The sequence below is a fragment of the Gorilla gorilla genome, chromosome 4 (genome assembly GCF_029281585.2).
Source record: "Gorilla gorilla gorilla isolate KB3781 chromosome 4, NHGRI_mGorGor1-v2.1_pri, whole genome shotgun sequence".
Lineage (NCBI taxonomy): Eukaryota > Metazoa > Chordata > Mammalia > Primates > Hominidae > Gorilla > Gorilla gorilla.
In genome coordinates, this window is record NC_073228.2 from 179,313,757 (window position 1) to 179,336,230 (window position 22,474).

Here is a 22,474-nt window from a genome sequence, read left to right on the forward strand (position 1 = left end):
ATACAAAGTCTGTATGTTTATTTATTTATTTTAACCAACTCACTTCAAAGAATACATGTCTGCTTTTTTGGAGTTATAGTCAAGATACGTGTGAAGAATCCCATTGTTTATGGATCTGCTTGCTTTTTCTCTAGATTCCCCTACTTGTGGAGTGATAGTGAATGTTGTTTTGTAGACTCTTCATTCTGAATCATGATCTTTTATATTTCCCTTTTATTTCTTCAAATAATGTTGCACCAGAGTTTCCTGACATGCCCTCGTCGCCTACACGATATCCTTTTTTCTTTTCAGTGAGTTGGGAACAGCTTACGTTTCTGCAACAACTGGTGCCGTAGCAACAGCTCTAGGACTCAATGCATTGACCAAGGTACTCAGATTTTTATTTCCATAATAAAGCTGCTTAATTTGTTATCACCTGCCTGGCTCTAAATCCCTCTACTATTTCTTAAACTAGTTCAAGTCATATGGCTTTCTTGTTATAGTGCTTATCTTCAGCTGCATATTTTAGTTATATCTTCCAATAAGTTTGGGAAGAGTTGTCACCAATAATACCTACCAGGACTGTGGTCTGTGCCTGACTCTGTGTATGAAGTGCTAAATGTTCACCCATCCTGACAGCCCACCAGAGGCATTGCAGAGGGCAGTGTGCCTCAGGCCACAGCTCTGAAGAGAGGCAAGAGCATCTCTCTCTCTCTCTCTCCACTCCAAAGCCCATACTCCTGCAACCACACTTAGCTACAAGGCCTTAGAAGCTTGCATGGTCCCAGCACACCCATGTGGGAAATATACAAATACTGCTAGGAAAAGTTTTGAAAGCATTCTTGGCCTGAGTTTCTATGCAAATGGGACTCTGCATTTTTCAGAGTTTTCAAGAAGAAATAAGTTATTTCCATTCACTAGTACAGGAAAAATAAGATAAAGCTCTTGAAATTTTCTCCTCTGCAGCATGTCTCACCACTGATAGGACGTTTTGTTCCCTTTGCTGCCGTAGCTGCTGCTAATTGCATTAATATTCCATTAATGAGGCAAAGGTAAGACGAATATGCACTCTTAGTAGGGACGTGTGCTTGACAGGAGAGTCTCTTGTAATAATTAGCTTTGTTGAAACTTTCAAATGCTTGTTTTAATATGTATAGGTGAAATTATATGAGATCTTGGATTTCTTTCAAAATACTCTGGGGTTGGGGATGAGGATGGGCATCTTGAGAAAACAAGCTTAGCGATGAGTTACTGATTATTGAAGCAGACTGAGGAGTGCGGGGAGGGGGCTGATGCTGGAATAGTCTTTCTGTGTCTGTATAATAAAAAGTTTAAAAGATATATCTCAGGCTTACACTGAGTTGTGCTTGGGTTGGACAAAGTCTATCCAAAGAAAGTTTATTCTCTAAAATAGGTTCCTTTTTTTTCCTCCAGAATTTTCTTTTGGGGCTTAAAGTACATTATTCTATATCTTTGGAAGTATTGTTTTAGAACTGGCAAAAATTAAAGGAGAAGAAAGAACAACAAAAGCATTTTGGAATGGATAACAAAAAACAGGGGTAACGGTAGAAGTTATACTTAGTGTTAGTAAATATAGTTAATAAATATACAGTAGGGCCATGTGCGAGTGACTGTTTCCATGTCAGCATATTAAGTTTGTTGACTTAATAATGCTGTGTATTGTATCTGTTTCTCGTTTGGAAAGTTGCTCAAATTTGCACATGAGCATAGATTGAAGTTAGTGTGTCCACCCTTTGAATCATATTGTTCCTGAAAAAGGTACACCCTGTTTTAAAAGTTTACTAGTGTTGTTTTACTTTTATTTCTATCAAAGGAGGATTAAACTTGTCCATGGTATTTAAAAATAGATGTGTCTGCTGGGCGCAGTGGCTCACGCCTGTAATCTCAGCACTTTGGGAGGCCGAGGCGAGTGGATCACCTGAGGTCAGGAGTTCAAGACCAGCCTGGCCAACATGGCAAAACCCCGTCTCTACTAAAAATACAAAAATTGCCCGGCACACTGTCACACGCCTGTAATTCTAGCTACTCGGGAGGCTGAGGCAGGAGAGTCGCTTTGAACCCGGGAGGCGGAGGTTGCAGTCAGTGGAGATAGCCACCACTACACTCCAGCCTGGGCAACAGAGTGAGACTGTTAAAAAAAAAACAAAACAAAACAAAAACAGATGTGTCAGTACCAAAAATGACACTTGAGTGGGTATTTGAATTAAGTAGAGGCTTGATCTTTCCCAACATAGTACTATTTCAGGACGTTTATTGAAGGCATTGGTGGAGCTCTCTGTATGTGTTTTGCTCTGCAGGGAACTCAAAGTTGGCATTCCCGTCACGGATGAGAATGGGAACCGCTTGGGGGAGTCGGCGAACGCTGCGAAACAAGCCATCACGCAAGTTGTCGTGTCCAGGATTCTCATGGCAGCCCCTGGCATGGGTTAGCAGGACTTTGTCATTTATTCCATAAATACAAGTTGAACCAGCGTTCACGGATCCGTGAACCAGAAAACAAACACATATATCGCACCTCTTAGTGGAAATTGCCTTCCACTGGGGGTGGCAGAAAATAAACAAGTAAATAAAGTATATAGTATGTGCAGTGGTGATGAGGGCAAGGGGACAATGGGGCTAGGGCATGTGGGTAGGGCAGCCGGGGAAGAGCACTGGGTGGAGGTGTGGGAGTGAGCCAGGTGGGTATCGGTGATGAATATTCTGGCAGAGGGAACCACAGGCAGGAGTTTGCCTGGTGTGTTGCGGGCATTACGGGTGCAGGTGCAGCTGGGGCACAGTGGGAGGGGTGGGGAGCAGTAGGAAGGAAGTCAGGAGGCCACAGATGGCAGAGCGTGGATGGCAGCCCTGGCGTTTCACACTTGGGTTTTAGTCTGAGAGGTAAGAAGCCGGGCAGGGTTTTGAATACAGGAGCAGCACAGTCTGACTTAGGTTTTATCTGTGTGGCTCTGGGTGGTGGGTTGAGAATAGGCTGAAGGAGAACGAGAATATGCAGTGGAGGCTGTGCAGGAGGCTTCCTCAGTAATCCAGGCAAGAGGCAGTGATGGGCTGGACCAGGGCCATACAATGGGAATTTGACCAGAAGGAACTGATGGAGCAAATTGGAATGGTTAGAGCAGCTACGGATAAAATGTGTGCCAAGCAACTGCTCAGGTTTCCCTATAGGGACTGGGGTCAGAATGACCAAAGATAGAAAGTCTACATTGTATTTAGTTCTGCTGAGAATCTCTAGTCCACCCTAAGGCTGCTTAGAGCTACCTTCAGACCAGGGGCCTAAAGAAAGTTCTCAGACTGAGAAATCAGAGGGCCTGGCAGTTAGAGTGCTCTTCACAGAAAAAAAACAGAAATTAGTATGTTTAATTTTCATCTAAACTGAATGCAAATAGCACTTGGCAATTAAAATGAAGCTCTCCAATGAAGTATAACTTCATCAGCTGCTGTCAAGTCATCCATTAATACTTTTTTGCGGTTTTTAAATTCCTTTTGTCACTGTGACTGCTCATCAGCAGGCAAGGAAGAGCAGGCAACAAAAGTTGAAGAAAAGTGCATGAAGGAAAACTTTGAGGAATATGATATTCACATTCCAGCAAATTGGGGGAAAACTGCTATTATCTGGTTTAATGCAGGAGTGCCTTGGTGCCCTGTCTGAGGCTAATGTGTTCTGTAGGGGTGGCTGCACAGCCACAGTCCTGAAACATGGGAAAGCATCTCCTGAGTCCAGGGACCAGCACGTTTGTCACTAACCTAAAAGGAGGCTATGGAGCCCACCCCAGTGTTCCTACTGAGCCCTGATTTCCAGATTTGCTGAAATCGAGGTTGCAGCTCCAGCTTCTGCCCTGGGTTTGTTTTGTTGTTGTCGTCGTTGTTTTTGAGACAGGATATTGCCCTGTCCCTCAGGCTGGAGTGCAGCGCTGTGATCATGGCTCACTGCAGCCTCAACTTCCCTGGGCTCAGGTGATCCTCCTACCTCAGCCTCCCCAGTAGCTGGGGCTACAGGCGTGTGCCACCACACCCAGCTGATTTTTGTATATTTTGTAGAAACAGGGTTTTGGTATGTTGCCCAATTGGTCTAGAACTCCTGGGCTCAAATGATCCGCCCACCCCGAATGCTAGGTATACAGTTGTGAACCACCATGTCCAGCCCTGGGTTTGCTTTTGATTGTGGTCTTTTCCGTTTTCAATTGCCTTACTCCTCTTAGAGTTCAGCCAGCCCAGGCGGACAAATCCATTTCTAGTGATTTGGTTATTTTAAACACTATTTAGTCCCCAGAGAAGAAATACAATCTTTCTGTCCTAGTGCAATTTATAAGAGTAATATTGAAGTAGTGGATATGACAGTTTAGCCTGATAAAAGTTGTCAGCAAATGAACGAATGCTGTCCACTGCATACCCAGTGTTTTACATGCAGTATTGTATCCAATTTCCTCCATTTTATAGAAAAAGAAAACAGAAAGCTGAGGCTCAGGGAAGTTAGGTAACTTCTCCAGGGTCACCCAGCTAGCAATGGTCTAGCCCAGCGGTCCCAAACCTTTTTAGCACCAGGGACCCATTTCATGGAAGACAACTTTTTCATGGACCAGGGGTCAGGGGGATGGTTTCAGGATGATTCAAGCACGTTACATGTATTGTGCACTTTAGTTCTATTATTATTACATTGTAACATATAATGAAATAATTAGACAAGTCACCATCATGTTGAATTAGTGGGAGCCCTGAGCTTGTTTTCCTGCAGCTAGACAGTCCCATCTTGGGGTGATGGGAGACATGACAGATCATCAGGCACTAGATTCTCATGAGGAGCGGGCAGCCTAGATCCCTTGTATGTGCAGTTCTCAATGGAGTTCAGGCTCCTGTGAGAATGTAATGCGGTCGCTGACCTGACAGGAGGCAGAGCTCAGGTGTAGTGCAAGCAATGGGGAACAGCTGTAAATACAGCTAAAGCTTCATTCACTTGCCCACTGCCCTCCTCCTGCTGGGCGGCCCTATTCCTAACAGGCCAGAGATCCATACCAGTCCATGGCCCAGGGGTTGGGGCCCCTGGTCTAGCCTGTACGGAAGCAGTTTCTGCCTGACTCCAAGGCAGGATTCTTTACACCATCCTCCCTGCCTTGTGCCCTTTGTTTTATTAATATAGGAAGAAAAAGTTCCTGATATTTTTATTTTTGCCTACTTAAACCTAAAAGTAAAGTTCTTTTCAAGATTATAAAACTTTCTGGCTGGCAGAGGATGTCATATTACTGTTCAAAAATTTAGAAAATCAGAACAGTTTTCAATTTAATGAATTCAAATGTAATAATTTAAAGAATTGCTACAAACTGTTTTTACTGTGACAGTGGAAATAGCCTAAAAGTGACAGAAGCTTTCTGTCAAATGGTTGGAAAAAAAAAATGTAAGCCGAAAATTGGCATTAAATAAAGATTTAAGTGGATCTATCTTTATTTCCAGCCATCCCTCCATTCATTATGAACACTTTGGAAAAGAAAGCCTTTTTGAAGGTAAGCTGTGGTTCTTTTGTCATTTTCTCAACCCTTTTTATTTCTTTTCAGATTTCAAACCGTATAGACTATTTGCTACCTAAACAGTAAAGAAGCCGAAGGCCAGAGTTTCCTGGGCTCTTATGTAAATAAAAAGATGTTCCCAGGAAGATTTTATTTCTAATCTCAGATGTTTGAAAAAGCTTTTTGTAAATAAAGACTGCCACTATTGAGAGGTTGTAACTCAGTTACACACACAGTCATCTATTGGATGCCTGGCTGGGTAAAAATGAAGAGATGATGTGAATTTGGAATGACATGTGTACAAGTCAGTAGTCATCCTATCAGGAATGAAGAAAATCATCCGGAGTAGCAGCTTCATGGGGTCTCAGTTTGGGAAGAGTTACCACAGTTCCTCTCATCTCAGTGACAAACGCTGAACAGAAGACGTAGTTGGGCATGTTGCATAAGTTTCTTGCTGTGACAGATGGAAATTTCTGTAGATGTACCCTGGCATTTTCTCATGCGAAGGAGCTGGCAAATGATAAAAGCAGTTAGCCCCATCTTAGCCTACCATTGCCGCATTGTTCCAGGCTGTTACACAATGATAAGATGAATAACTATTGTGTTCTCCCCACTTTCATCTTAAGTTGTGGTTTTTTTAGCTTTGCTTGGTATTGTACCCTTTGATCATCATTTGGAAGTGTGTCGCCATGCCTACTCTTCCCACCGAAGCCCCCTACCTGCCCCACTCCCCATATGGAAGGGTCCACTGGTTTCAGAACCCCATTGTGAAGGTCCAGAGAGATGATCAGGACAGCTCATGGCTCAGTCCTGGCACCTCACTGGCTGCAAGGGGGCCTGATTGTAGCTGTACTCCTTCAGACCTCAATGAGAGATATTGCTCTGAAAAAGTAATGGCTAAATACTGTTAAGGTACCCATACATACCTACCACTCTCCAAGTTCACGGTTGCTGGTATATGTCGGTGTTGCATTTCACCCATGTAGAGAGGACCATAGGACAGAAATAATAGTATAGTCATTGCTAAAATAGACACAGAGGCAGCTTATATTAAAATCCCTACTTTTCCACGTTCAAAACACTTTCTTTCACATTCTATTGTGAAGGCGGGCTTCACCATGCCTCTTCCACAAAGGCTGAAGAGGTCACTTCCTTGGCAGCTCATGATGCCCATGCGGTGGTGTGCCTTGGTTGGCCTTCCGCTTGTTCCCACTGCCCCAGGGCCAGGTGTGCCTCCTCTGCAAGGAGGTACTTATCTGGGCTTTTACCTTAGAAATGACCAGACTCCTCCGCAAACATGAAACTAATTGAACATTCTGGGCTTTTTTAAACGGTGATGCTTGGGGAGCATTCAGCATGACTCATCCATCCCCCCACGCCTTATCTCTCCCCAAGTGGAGAGCTGGAAAAAAACGCATCAGCTGTGGGCAGGTGACTCACGGAAATTTTTGCAGTAAACCAAGAAGTTCACCGCCTAAAATCTGGTGCTTCTGTGAACAGTTTTCTTGAAGAATAGTTCCTGTTGTCTCTTTAAACTTGGGTCATTCTTGATGGCACTTTCATTGGGAGTGAAATTGATATGGTTTGGGTCCTATGCTAGTTCTTGTTCCTTAAGTTCTAATTCTTTTATATTCCCTTTTATAAAAGTAGACTGCTGTGTCTACTCAGTAGGCTTTCAGGACTGCTAATTGAATGGGAATGTAACATTTATTTGTTCATTCATGTTTTTTTCAGCAGCCCTTTGCTGAATGCTTGTTTATGCCAAGCAATATGGTAGACACTAGAGTCCCAGAAAGAGGATATGACCCCTGATCTCAGGGAGCATGTAGCATGATATGGGGAAGAGGCGCAAGACACATTGTTAAAATACGCAGCGTTTAAGGTTTGGGGCACAGAGGGAGCGCATAGGAGGTATCTTACCCAACTGGTGTAGGTGAGCAGAGACGTCTTTGAAGAGGACTGGCTGAGGGCCACGTGCTCTACAGAAGCTCAGCAAGTACACAGAGCATGAATTGTTGGAGGTTTGTGGATGGTTAGGTTGGCTGGGATGTAGGCAATGTGTAAGGAATTGACTATACCATATATAAAAATTAGCTCTCAGTGATTCGTAGAATCTAATGTAAAAGTCTACAACTGTAAAACTTCTAGAAGAAAATACAATAGAACACGGGCTAGGCAAAGACTTATTAGACTCAACACAAAAAACACAGTCCATAAAAGAAAAATTGATCAATTGGACTTCATCGGATTTTTAAAATTCTGTTCTTTAAAACTATACAGAAAATGAAAAGAGAAGAAACAGCATGGGGAAAAATGTTTACAAGGCACGTATGTGATAAAGGACTTGTGTCCAGAATACATAAAGGACCCTCAACACTTAAGCTGGGCAAAAGGTTTGAACAGACACTCTACCAAGTACATACAGTTCTCAAGCACCTAAAAAATGCTTAGTGTCTTTAGTCGTTGGGAAATCTAGATTAAAACCACAGGAGCTGCCACTAAATGCCTATTAGAATGTCAAAAACTAAAAAGATTGATCATAGCAAGTGTTGGTGAGGAAATGGAAGAACTGAAACCCTCCCCACTGCTGATGAGAATTAATGTGGTACAGTCATGTGAGAAAATAGTGAGGCAGTTTCTTACAAAGTTAAACAGATGCTGCCCTATGATCCAGCCATTTCCTTTCTAGATCTTTACCTAGGAAAAATAGAATCACATGTCCATAAAAGACAAATATTCATAGCAGCTTTATTTGTAATAGCCAAAAACTAGAAACAGCTCAAATGCCAATAAAAGGAAAATGGATAAACATCTTGTGAATACAAGGGAATACTTAGCAATAAAAAGTAACAAACTAGTGCTACACACAACATGAAGGAGTCTCAAAGTAATTACACAAAAGAATAGACACTGTATATCGAGTCCTAGAAAATGTAAACTAATATCTAGTGACAGAAAGATGAGAGGTTGCCATATAATGGGGTGCAGGGTTTATGGAAGAGGGAGGAACTGCAAAGTGGTACGAGGAAGAAGAAAAACATTTGGGGTGGTGAGTATTTTCATTATTTTGATTGTGCTTATGGCTTCACAGCCACATATGTATGTCAGAACTTACATTAAATATGGGCAGTTGTATGTCAATAAAGCTATTAGATCACTGGGGGAGAAAGAATTTAGAGTCACTAACTTTTCAGGGGGTTTTTTGCTTTTTTTTTTTTTTTTTTTTTTTTGAGACTGAGTCTTGCTCTGTCACCAGGCTGGAGTGCAATGACACAACCTTGGCTCACTGCAAACTCCGCCTCCCGGGTTCAAGCAATTCTCCTGCCTCAGCCTCCTGAGTAGCTGGAAGTACAGGCATGTACCACCATGCCTAGCTAATTTTTGTATTTTTAATAGAGACGGGGTTTCACCATGTTAGCCAGGATGGTCTTGATCTCTTGACCTTGTGATCCACCTGCCTCAGCCTCCCAAAGTGTTGGGATTACAGGCATGAGCCACCACACCCAGCCTGACTTTTAAGCTTTTTACTTCATTGAATATATATATGTACATATATATATATACACACATATATATATATTTATGTATCTTTTAAACATATAATTACTCTCTTTAATTCATTTGGACTTTTCATCTAAACTTGCTCTGTTTGCACAGTTCTGTTAGGTAAGATATGTTCCTACCTTGAGAAATGTTGTGAATATCTAGCGAAACACCAAACATCCTCAGCTGACTAATGTAGTATCAGACTTTCTAGTTGCAAGGTAGGGGTGAATAAGGCAGGATGGGGTGCGGGGGTGGTGCTGGAAGAAGACATGGCATCAGGTTGGGTTTTGCAGGATACTGAAATTGTCTAGGGGCCTTGGCTGTGCAAAGAGCCTTTCCATCAAAACCCTCTGCATGAGCCACAGTCAGCACGTAGTTTGCACATGCCCACCTCCAAGGTGGCACACAGCTGCTCTCTTTTGAGTAACAGGTTAGCCCAGTTTGCTGCAGACCAGAGTCTACTTACAATGAGGAGGCTGCTCTCACAGGGTCAAGAGCACAGGCTCTCGCTAAGTACTATGTTTACCCTCCCATCACCAAATCTGTCCCAGCCCAGATGTCACCTGGCTAGGAAGTGCTGGGGAGTATTTAGCATCTCCTTATGACAATCCTTCATCATCAAACAGAGACAGTTGCCAAAGATACAGTGTTTTCCTTTTCATTCTATCTTTTGAGGAGAGGGGCCCCTCTGTGTGACCTGTGAAGACTAGTTTCCTTGACGGTGCTTCTCCCTTCCTCTCTAATCCATCCCTTTCCCCCCTTACGCCAACCCTCCTGATGAACCTTTTCTCCAGAGGAGTCTCTTTGGGGACCAGGGTATGCCTCCCATGCATGTTGTCTTCTAACAGCTTGTGTTGACTCCTAACTAAGCTGGCTGATTTCATTACAACCAGCTCACACCTTGGTTGCAGTGATTTCTGTGGCCTTATTTATATAACCATATATCTCATCACTCTTTATATTGTGTATTTAAGTACCACTCCTTTTTTAAAACTAAAAATCTAACAGCATTTATTCTCCAGAAGACCAACCAACTTGTTCATTTCCATTAAAAAAAAAAAAAAGTGTGACTAGCAAAAATGTTTTATGCCAGAAATAGTTTTAACCATACTGACAGCAACTAAAACCAAGAAAGACGAGGTGCAAAGTGGGGTGAGGGATGGTAAGCATTTGTTGGGTTTCTGATATGTTCCAGCCACCATACTAGGTGCTTTATGAATGTGATCTGGCATATCTTCATCCACACACTTTTAGGAAGCTGTTAGTGATGTTCATTTTGTACCATCACAAGGAAACGGAAGCTTGGAGAGGCTAGGCTCTGCCTGTGGTTCCCCACAGTCAGGAACTAACCGGAAGGCGGGAGACTTGAGACCTTGGCACCAGGCTGTCCTACCTCCCCAGCCAGGGGATTCATTACAATTAAATGACAGCTACTTCCCCACCTCCATTATATACCCAAGCAGTGCTCAGATTAAATGGAGGACTGGGAGGAAAAATAGAAGCCACTTGATCTTTGCGTGTGTGCTGATTTACAGATCAAAGAAGGTTACAGGAAGTTAGGCTAACACCCTTGTTGCAGCATTTCCCCCAAATTTCACTAACCACGTTCTATCTGAATCTTGAAATGTGGTGAGAGGTTCCTTCCAGTTAATCAGAAGATATTGCCTCTAAGACCCTGTATAAAAAGTATTCAAAGCCATTTATTTCTCAACACAGAGGTTCCCATGGATGAGTGCACCCATTCAAGTTGGGTTAGTTGGCTTCTGGTGAGTAGAAATTACTTTTACATAATTAATTTCTTTTAAAATATAAATACACAGCGTATGAAAGGTGAGTGGGTAATATGGGATACAAATTTTGAAAATGAGGCCATCTCAGAACATCTGGAATGCGTGGCCCCAAATAATTAAATAGAAGTAAACTGTCTTTAGAGAAACCTACAACATGGGGGGCTATTCGTGTGATTCTTTTTTAAATTGTTGTCTCTGTGACTTTTTCATTATTTTGGCAATCCTAGGTAAGAAAACTTACACAAACAGGACTTATTTTTGTTAGACAACACAGAACGTAATGCTCTGAAGAAAGAAGGGATTGTTATAAAAGTAAAATAGAAAAATAAGCTGAAAAATTAACCATTTAAAATGGTCTGACTTTTTTTTTGTATTTTTTTTAAGTTTGGTGTTTGCTACACCCCTGTGTTGTGCCCTGTTTCCTCAGAAAAGGTATGTATTTGTTATTCTTCGGGATCATCATGAGTATTAATCCTAAAAACCATTTGAAGGTGCAGGTGCCATTATTCCATTTCATTGGCAGGGAAGTTGAGACTCAAAAGATACTGAAGCCACGGTCTCTTAAAAGGAAGGGATGGAGGCAGAAATCAAACCCACATCTGTCTAATTTCAGATGTACCCAGCTCTTTGCTACCCCCTTCCATTAAATTTGAAAATGCTTTATTCTTTTGTAAGAATCAGATTAACTCTGATGCAAATTTGCTTTTATGAAAATTTAAAATATGGTCCAATCCACTGGCAAATGCATCTGTAATACAGATATGATAGGATGCAAGTTCCACCCCCAGGGACAGCAATTATATGCACTTAGCTTAGGTGGTTGGTATATTTGCTTCCCTTCTTCCCACTTAGGTTTTTGCCTTAAAAGCTTTCTTGTGCGCTCCTCTCATCACAAACTGCCCTTGAATCCTGTTTGATGTGAGAACAGGACTAACTGGCGTTAAATCGGCATTTTCTACATCAGGTCTCCAGCCTGCTCTTGACCTGACACCAACACACAAAGCAGCGACATTTTGTTGTCTGTCATTTTCTGTAAGTGTTACCAGGCCTCTTGCCTTGGTAATACCCTTTCCTTTGTGGGCCAGTAGGTCCCGAACATATGGTCTTTAATCCCCTAGCCTTGCAGAGTTGGTTTTGGATGAGGTGTTCTGTTCTAGAACTAATGCTGTCAGATCCCTGTACCTGATAGAGAACTCCACCTTGTATCTGCTCTCCCACTCTGTCTCCGACCCTGCTGTTCTTGAATAGAAATTTAAACCTCATGGACAGGAGCCCTTCATCACCTTGGGGCCTACTGAAGAGCCCCCCTTGAAGAGGGCAGGACCTTCAGAACTTGCTCTGGGAGCCTGATTCAGATGAATTTCCTCATCTCTACAGTGGGATAATGATACCTGCTTAATTGTACAAACGCCAGAGTCTTGGGGCTCAACCTGAGAATGTCCATTTCTGTAGTGTGTGGCTTATGAACACTGGTGTTCAGCAGCTGGCCTTGATTTAGCAGTTTAGACTTTGAGCACATAAAATGCCAAGAGGTGTGCCTGATACCAAGTTGTAAAACACCTAAGAAATGTAGCTGTAATTATTTTCAGATTGAAAGGGTTTTAGATTTGAAAACCCATAGAGAAACTTTCTACTTTGGCCTTTTTTCTTTGAGTGCTGCAAAAAAAAAAAAAATGTAGCTTAACATTTATTTTTTATGATTCATTGAAACTCTAGGGGTAGAAATGGAAAGCTTTCTGTAACTACTAGTGTCCTTAGGTGAAGGCCCTCAGAAAGCGTGTGGTTTTACATTTGAGAAACCAATCCTCTTTTGTTTTACTGTATTTTAAAATAGCTTCTTACTCTGTTTTATTGTTTATACATTGTATGTTTGACTTCTTGAGGTCTCTGGCTCCTCAGTTTTTCCTTGGCTCGTAACATAGTATCCTCAATGATCCAAGCATGACCCTGTTTTGCTTATTTTTATTTTACTTATACTAATAATATAATGAATATCCACAAATTCAGTGCCCAATGAGGCAGGAGAATCACTCGAACCCAGTAGGCAGAGGCTGTGGTGAGCCAAGATCACGCTACTGCATTCCAGCCTGGGCAACAGTGCGAGATTCCGTCTCAAAAAAAAATATATATATATATATCTCCAATAAGTTACATCTTATAGGCTCCTCCCAACCTGTGTCCCTGCCTCCCCTGCAGATTTAACCACTATGCTGAATTTCATGCTCTTGCATTTTATATTTGTGTATGTATCTTTAGTTTGTCTTGGGAACTTTTTAGACAAGGGTGTCACACTGTCATAAGATGTATAGTCTTCTAGTACTTGTTCTTTTTATTCAGTATCAGAACTAAGATTCATCTACATTATTGTGTGTACCTATAGTCCATTCATTGTTATTGTTGTATAATAGTGCATTGTGTGAATGCACCACAGTTTCCCGTCTCCTATGTGAACAAGTGATAATGAAAACATTCTTTATTAACATTTTTGAGAAGCAGCAAATGTGTTGCTTTGAGAGATATTTATAGCTTTAAATGTTTATATTATGAAGAATAGCTGAAAATCAATGCACTAAATGTCCCAACTTAAAAAAAAAAGCACAAAAGAATAAACATCAGAAAAGAAGGAAGGAAGGAGATTAAGATCAGAAATCAATAAAATAAATAACAGAAAGAGTAGAGGATCAACAAAGTGAAAACTTGGTTCTTTGAAAATAGAAACAAAATAGACAGTTGTCTGGTGAGATTAATCAAAACAAAAAGAGAAAGAGAAAAGCACAAATAATATGAATGAAAAAGAGGTGCAACTGTAGATTCAGCAGTGATTAAAAATAATACCAACATTATACCAACAGATTTGAAAACAGGCAAAATAGACAAATTTCTGGAAAAAATATTAGCAAAGCTGAAAAATTAGAAAGTCAGAATAGGCCAGATAGTCATTAAGGAAGCTGAAGCAGCATTTAATCTTCCTCCTACAAAGAAAACACAAGAAACAGGTAGTTTTACAGGTAAGTTTCTCCCAACTGTCAAGAAACAGATTATTCCAATTTCAAACAAACTCTCCTGGAAGATGAAAAAGAGAATACTCCCCATCATCCATCAAGGTTTGAATAACTTTAATTCCAAGATCAGACTTGGGCCTTTAACAGACATTCATAGTAATTACAGATACTTAGAGATCAATGGCAAAACAGAAAGACCAGGAGGTGGTATAGCAGGGCTTTGGGATCAAGAAAGATCTGCCTTCAACATCCCAGTTGCACCTCAGGTTTCCTTACCTGTACAGTTATAAGACTGGACTTACAGAGTCTTCCTAAGGGTTAAAATGCATAACGTCTGGCCTAGCAGGTGAGCTATAAGTCATAGCCATTATCATTACCATCATCAGTGTCGTCATCCTCATTTAAAAGTACTCAAAGGCCCACCACATAAACAATAGCCATCATGGCATTTTTTTTCCTACCTCTTTTCTATATTCGTAATTTTTAAAATTTGTTTTGCATATTTTAAATATAAGCTTATATCCTGACTTTTTTTTAACCTTACAGTCTATCACATGTCAACTATATTAATCAATTTTTTTATTGTTTTTTAGAGACAGGGTCTCACTCTCTTGCCCAGGCTGGAGTGCAGTGGCACAGTCATAGCTCACTACAGCCTTGAACTTCTGGGCTTGAGCAACCCTCCTGCCTCAGCATCCTGAGTAGCTGGAGCCACAGGCATACACCAACACACCTGTCTTATTTTTTATTTTTATAGATACAAAAATTTGGGTCTCACGAGGTTGCCCAGGCTGGTCTCAAACACCTGGCCTCAAGAAATCCTCCTGCTTCAGCCTCACAAAGCTCTGAGATTACAGGTGTGAGCCACTGTGCCCAGCCTCAAATATTTTTTTTAAACTAATTACATATCAAAATATTAGCAGTTTTTCTGGTAGGTATTCTGGACAATTTTTCTTTATACTTTAATGAGTGTGCGTTTCTCTTAAAGAATAAGCTTTAATATATGTACACCCATAATACCTTCAAATACATTTTTAAGCACTTAAAGACTAACAGTGGTTATCTCTCAGCGGGATTATAAATGTTTTGGGGGGTTTTTTTTTGGGACATTTTAGTATTTTCTGAAATTTTTTTAATAAGCATGTATTACATACAGTAAACAAAAGCACATTAATGTAGGCAGATTATCAATGTTATACATTTCACTGACTGCATATCTCTTTTTTTATCAATGGTGAACATTGCAAATGATTGATATGGTTTTCTTAGGAAGTGGCATTGCCACAAATGGTTTTTCCAACACCAGCAGGGCCTGAGAGTGTCATCACCATACACTCTTGCCGGCAATAAGAGATTTCACCTTTTAATGATATGAGAGGGAAAAGTTGGGTGTCGGGTTCTCCAGTGCATTTCTTTCATTATGAGTGACATTTTTCTGAAAGGAACATGATCTCGTTTTCTAGCCGCATGAAGCATTTCTCCAACAAGACCCACTGTACCAGTCCTGGGATCTCCACACCTGTGCCTTCTCCCTGCTCTTTCTAGGTCCTGATTCTCACCTCTGCCTGTGTAATAACCCTGTCATTTCTCCCTTATCCCAGTTCCATGTCTGTGACAAGCTTAGAGGCCGAGTTGCAAGCTAAGATCCAAGAGAGCCATCCTGAATTGCGACGCGTGTACTTCAATAAGGGATTGTAAAGCAGGGAGGAAACCTCTGCAGCTCATTCTGCCACTGCAAAGCTGGTGTAGCCATGCTGGTGAGAAAAATCCTGTTCAACCTGGGTTCTCCCAGTTACGGAAACCTTTTAAAGATCCACATTAGCCTTTTAGAATAAAGCTGCTACTTTAACAGAGCACCTGGCGTGGGCCAAGTGCCTGATACTCCCTTACACTGAATCATGTTATGATTTATAGAAATACCCTTCCTGTAGCTTTTATAGTCATTGTTTTTCAAAGACAATATACCAGCCCTCACCCAGGTTTTAAAAAAGCACTGGTAGGCATAGAATAGGTGCTCAGTATATGGTCAGTAAATGTTCTATTGATTATCAATCAGTGAAAAAAGAAATCTGTTTAAAATACTGAATTTTCATCTCACTCCCATTGCAAATCAAGGAGATCTCAGCAGTGAACTGGGAAAATACAAAAGCTCTGGGCTAATCTATAAAAACTTACCCCGAAATATTAAGGGCAGTTTGCTTCTAGTTTGGGGATTGCGCTAGCCCAATGAAGGTGATGAAGTTTTTGGATTTGGAGGGTAAAAGCTCCTTCACACCCCTTCCAAAAGTCAGTCACAGACCACTGCAACATGCCTTCCCTGCTGGATCATTATATACATTCAGATTGTGAGTGGATTGCCTTGGTTGACTTTTAATTTATTATTTTATGTTCTTATAAAGATGATAATCTTACCTTGCAGTTATTGACTTTATATTCAATTATTTACATCAAATAATGAAATAACTGAAATGTACAAATGTCAAATTTTGGAAGTATATTCAATACCAATGCTGTATGAGTGGGCTGAATCCAGTTCATTGTTTTTTTTTTTTGGTAAGAAGTGAGACTACAGTTCCAGCTACCTACATGTCTTTTCTTGTCATCCTTATAGATCTCTTTGGCTTTCAGAAAGGTACAGTGATAATGTGTGTATGAATCAGTCACAATGAATTTTACTTGAATATTGTATGTTTCATTCCACTTCATTTGAAAATAATGAAACCATGTACCACTGTTTACATCATCTGTAGTGATTTCATAGATAATATATTTAATATAACAGATTATGTTTCAACTCTGTAGATGTTTAACGTCATAGACAGTCGGCCCTCTGTATCCGTGAGCTCTATATCTGTGAATTCAACCAAGTTTGGATGGAAAATTTTTTTTTTTTTTTTTTTTTTTTTTTTTTGAGACGGAGTCTCGCTCTGTCACCCAGGCTGGAGTGCAGTGGCGTAGTCTCGGCTCACTGCAAGCTCCGCCTCCCGGGTTCACGCCATTCTCCTGCCTCAGCCTCTCTGAGAAGCTGGGACTACAGGTGCCCGCCACCACGCCCGGCTAATTTTTTTGTATTTTTAGTAGAGACGGGGTTTCACTGTGGTCTCGATCTCCTGACCTCGTGATCCTCCCGCCTCGGCCTCCCAAAGTGCTGGGATTACAAGGGTGAGCCACCGCACCCGGCCTGAAAATATTTTTTAAAAAGATAAAAAATATACATAACAATGAAAAATAATACAAATTTAAAAACCAATACAGTATAACAACTATTTACGTAGTGCTTACATTGTATTAGGTGTTATAAGCAATCTAGAGATGATTTAGCAAGTATACAGGAGGATGTGCCTAGGTTATATGCAAATACTGTGCCATTTTATATCAGGAACTTGAGCATCTGCAGATATTGGTATCGGAGGGTGGTCCTGGAACCAAGCATCCACGGATACTGAGGGGTGACATTTCATGAAGTGTAGATCATTGTTTTCAGAGATTGTAAATGAAAAAAATATAGAAACTATTTAGTTTTGGCAGATTTTTTTTCTGACAATGTGACCAGACTGAATTTCCTCATAAAGAAAAAATGGCGTGCCTTGTGTCTGTGTTTCTCTTTTCTCTGAAAGGATTAATAGATCTGAAGCTTTGGGCCACTCAGAGCCTTACTTGATGCTGCCAGAGTCTTCTCATTTAGATTTTCTGTCTTAAACCATTGGAAGCAAAACGGTTTTCCCGTGACATTCTGGCCTTGGACAGATACTGTTGTCCTCGACGCGTCTCTTTATAAAGTGGTAAAAGCCTGAAATTCAGGGCAGCTCTCCCTGAGGTGCTGAAGGGCTCTTTTCATAAGAAGCTAAGGCACTGCTGCCTGCCCCAGGTGTCCCGCTCCTCTCAGTCCTCCCCCTACCAGGTAGTCTGTAGCTCCATTTCAGAATGTTAACCTCCAGTGAAGAGCTAATGACTGGTTAGAAGATTGACAAACTAACCAAAATTTTACACACTCTGGTTATGTGTGATAAAGGTTATAAAAGGAATGGCCGGGTGCGGTGGCTCACCCCTGTAATCCCAGCACTTTGGGAGGCCGAGGCGGGTGGATCACCCGAGGTCAGGAGTTTGAGACCAGCCTGGCCAACATGGAGAAACCCCGTCTTTACTAAAAATACAAAAAATTAGCCAGGCATGGAGGCACATGCCTATAATCCCAGCTACTCGGGAGGCTGAGGTAGGAGAATCGCTTGAACCCGGGAGGTGGAGGTTGCAGTGAGCCGAGATCGCACCATTGCACTCCAGCCTGGGCAACAAGAGCGAAACTCCATCTCAAAAAAAAAAAAGAGATTATAAAAGGGATGATGAACATGGAGCTGCATCTTTTTAAACGTTGTTTTTTGATGCTTCAGACTCTTAATGCTTTTATATAAAGCTATCAACTGTGTATGTTGATCACAGTTTATAACAAAGAACAAATAAACCAAGATTGGCAATCCTTGCCGATCTTTTAGAAATACCTTTCTGGAGAAAAAAAATCCACATGAAGTGCAATAAGCTTGTAAAGCTAAGTAGTTATTAATATTTCTATTAACATGATACAAAGGATTATGGTTGTAAGTGTTTACTGACTGGCAGTTTTTATTTCAGTATTAGCACAGTGTCTTGCCAGTGTTGGAGGCCATGTATTATTTCAGTTCAACTGGATGAAATGTTAAATAAACTCAGAATGAAAATAAATTCTCTCTTTTGTTTGTACATAAAGGATAAAGCAGTTGGTGTGTTACAACTGACGGTACTTTTCATTCAAATTTAATATCTACGGTACCATCAGCAACTCCTAATGAAAAGATGTTTTTGTATTATGCCTTTAACAAGAAATATATTTCTATTTTGGGCTACCGGTCTTCCACCTTTTTGAACCTCATATACATAAAGGCACACCCACCCACCCCCCAAACTCCTATGACAATGTGATTCCAGGAATATTAATGATGGGCGTGGGGGATGGATTTCAGCTTTAAACTTGGATGGCCAACACGTCTGCACATGACGGTGGTGTAAACATGCTTCTGTATTATTGATCTGATTCTAACCTGGGACTGGCATTTACTAACAGAGAAAGTCTAAATTAACCTAAGTTTGGGGAGTGCCTTAATAAAAGACTTGATACAGAGCTGAGCATTTTAACTTCCTTGGCCATGTTTCTGCATTTGTTTTGCTACAGTAACTCTGTTGTCACTGAAATTATTTAAATATATGCAAGAGCGTAGGTCTAGAAGTCAGACAGAGCCAGGTCCAATCTACATTGCGCCCATTTATAAAATACGCATCTGGGCCAATGACATTCTCTGTGACCTCCAGTTTTGTGGTTTTTGTTTTGACTGTTTGGAGAAATCATTGAATCGTAGAGTTGTTACAAAGATTAAATGAGCTAATCCCTGCACAGCAGTCACCATATTGCCTGGCACTTAGTAAACAGTCAATGAATGGTTGCCTCTTGTATATTTGCTCTAGAGACAGTGGGTGTGCATTCAAAATGCCAGTATATCATTGCTAAAGGTAAGATTTCAGAACCCTGGCAACTTTGCCAGAGATAGCACACAACTTAACTAAAACTAACAGATTAAAATGGTCAAGTGGAGACTTTAAATCCATCCCTTAAAAATGTCCAACAATTAAGGTTTTGCATAAATGAGACAGAAGTAGGAAGAGTCTCCACTCACAGATGAGGAAACGGGCTTGCATTAGTGAAGTGCATGCTCCAGGCTGCTCCTGGTCACTTGAAAACCAGATCTGACACCCACACCTACAGCCCTGTCCAAAAATGTAGACAACTGGAATATGCTAATAAAATTAGTTTTTCTTCTGCGTATTCAGAGTTTTACTAAAAGCCGCAGGAAAATGAGATTACATTTGGTGGGATGAGATAAAGCATCACTTAAACCCTGGATAGTCAAAGTGTGGTCCACAGACCAGAGACATCCAAACTTGTTAGAAATGCAGATTCTTAGACCAGACCCCAGACCTGCTGAGCCAGGATCTGACGGATACCCAGAGCCCCAGGTGATCCCTGAACATGTCGCAGCTTGAGAAGTTCTGGCTACAGCCACATTCCTGGTGTTCCCAGGGGTCAGTGAGCTTCATTGGGTCAATTAGAGGAAAACTTGTGATTTTCCATGAATTTGAATATTTACCCCTCACCAGATTCCAAGAAACCATGGGAAGGGTCATCGTTGACGTGCTTGGGGGCACATAATGAGCTCATGATGGCAAGGATTTGGATTTCTGTTCTGTCCATTGCCATATCCCCAGCACCTAGAACAATTGACACTAGCCCGGGGGCCATGTGGTCATTGGGTTCAACCTGGGCTATTTCTAGGAATATGCAAAGTATACTTAACCTCCTATCCAAATGTGGAAAAGAATCCATTTTGTGTTACAAAGAGGTCATCACCAGCATGTGGAAAGAACAGGGAATATGAGATGTTCTGAGAAGAGGGCTAGAGGGGAAATGACTGAGCAACCACGTTATAAGCATTGTTCTGGAATGAGCCCTTTCCTCGCAGAGGACACAGTGCCTCTGAGTTTCTGGAACAGAAGGAAACCAGGGCTGATACACATAGGGGCTTGTTTAATCCTCACTGAACCCATAAATCCCACTTTCAAAGAAAAATTTGATGCTCAGGAAAGTGGACTGACTTACCCAGTGTCACACCATGGCAGAACCACAATTTTTTTTTTTTTTTTTTTTTTTTTGTGAGACGGAGTCTCACTCTGTTGCCCAACCTCCACCTCCCAGGTTCAAGTGATTCTCCTGCCTCAGCCCCCCGAGTAGCTGGGACTACAGGTGCCCGCCACCACGCCCAGCTAATTTTGTGTATTTTTAGTAGAGACAGGGTTTCACCGTGTTAGCCAGGATGGTCTCGATCCCTTGACCTCATGATCTGCCTGCCTTGGCCTCCCAAAGTGCTGGGGTTACAGGTGTGAGCCGCCGTGCCCGGCCCAGAACCACGATCTTAATTTACACCTCCCAAACTCTCAAAGCTTCCCCATCAACAGGAATGATTATAACCAGCTTTAGAACATTTCACAATCTCCACAGTGTTCTCTACATACATTCTTCCTTGCAGTTCCCCCAAGGGTTCCTCTGAGCATCATCTCCATTCAAAAGTTAGGGAAAGTCTTAAAGAAGTGAAATCGTTTGCCACAAACCTTACCCGAGATATTCAAAAGACCACGAAGGGTTTTATTCACATTCACATACACATACATACAAGGTACGTAGAATATGTAGAGTTCCAATGAGCACCCAGCCAAGGTCAAAGGTAATTTCCAGGTGGGGCCTCATAGTAGAGTCATAGAAGCAATGGTTCTCCAAGTGTGGTCCCTAGACCAGAGCATTAGCATCACTGGGACCTTAGAAATTCCCATTCTCAAGCCTATCTCGCACTTAACAAATCAGAAACTCAAGCTGGGACCCAGCCAACTTTTAACAAGCTTTCTGAATGATTCTGATGGACATTCAAACTTGAGAACCATTGGTCAGGAGGATGAATGCTTGGAGTTGGACCTCCCAGGCTTGGATTCAGCTCAGTTCTTCAAATTGAGGTAGGCTAACCTCTCTAAACCTCAGTTTTCTCATCTGTAAAATGAAGATACTACTACTTCCCTCACTGAGTTATTGTGAGGATGCAGTGAGTATTAGCAAATAGGCAGCCCTTAACCTGGTACCTGGCACAGTGCACATCCAGTACATTTTAGCTAAATGTAAGATGGATGTGTGATCCCTGGGACAAAAGGCTGACAACATTTTGCTGGTGACCCTATTGGGAAACAGCTACTCTCATGAGTGCTGATCAGAGTGCAAATTGCTACAATGTCTACAAGAGTTTGGCAGTATCTATCAAAAGGTATAAAAGCATAACTCTCTTTTAAGCAGTTTCACTCCTGAAACCTAATCCCACATATGTATACACTCATGTTCACAGAAGAACAAGGCTACTCCTATGGAAGCCGTATGAATGGAGCCTGTTGAGTGGATTTGGAGGAAGGGGAGGTTGGAGGATGTTTTCCAAAGATGGTGAGAAATTTTCAGGCAGAAAAAAATACTAAGTGTATACTACTATGGGGTAATCCAACGTATAAAAATAAATTTTTCTCTGGGCACAGTGGCTCACGCCTGTAATCCCAGCACTTTGGGTGGCCAAGGCAGGTGGATCACGAGGTCAGGAGATCAAGACCATCCTGACTAACACGGTGAAACCCCATCCCTACTAAAAATACAAAAACTTAGCCAGGCGTGGTGGCATGCACCTGTAGTCCCAGCTACTCAGGAGGCTGAGGCAGGAGAATTGCTTGAACCTGGGAGGCAGAGGTTGCAGTGAGCCACGATTGCGCCACTGCACTCCTGCCTGGGCAACAGAGCAAGACTCCGTCTCAAAAAATAAATAAATTTTTATCTTGGGAATTTTTTAAAATTTCTGATTTGAATTCTTGCTAAGTAGATATATATATATAATGATTGACTGTCATAAATATAAACTAAATTGGGAAGGAAGGCTATCTCTACGTGATGAAACTGAAAGTCATTTTTAAATTTTCTTCTTTATGCTTTTCTATTTTTGCAGATTCTTTTCTGCCTCTGCACTCAGGACATATTAAA

General features: G+C 41.4%; 1 protein-coding gene across 1 annotated transcript in view; it reads left to right on the plus strand.

Annotated features, from left to right (window-relative positions):
• Positions 1-18,549, plus strand: part of SFXN1 (sideroflexin 1) — a 50,828-nt gene extending 32,279 nt beyond the window's left edge. Inside the window, exons 5-11 of the mRNA XM_004043035.5 lie at positions 292-367; positions 946-1,031; positions 2,298-2,425; positions 5,443-5,492; positions 10,758-10,807; positions 11,216-11,263; positions 15,435-18,549. Coding sequence (XP_004043083.3) covers positions 292-367; positions 946-1,031; positions 2,298-2,425; positions 5,443-5,492; positions 10,758-10,807; positions 11,216-11,263; positions 15,435-15,531 — 535 coding nt within the window. The 3' untranslated portion in view covers positions 15,532-18,549. The remainder of the gene's footprint in view (positions 1-291; positions 368-945; positions 1,032-2,297; positions 2,426-5,442; positions 5,493-10,757; positions 10,808-11,215; positions 11,264-15,434) is intronic.
• The last annotated feature ends 3,925 nt before the right edge of the window (positions 18,550-22,474 follow it).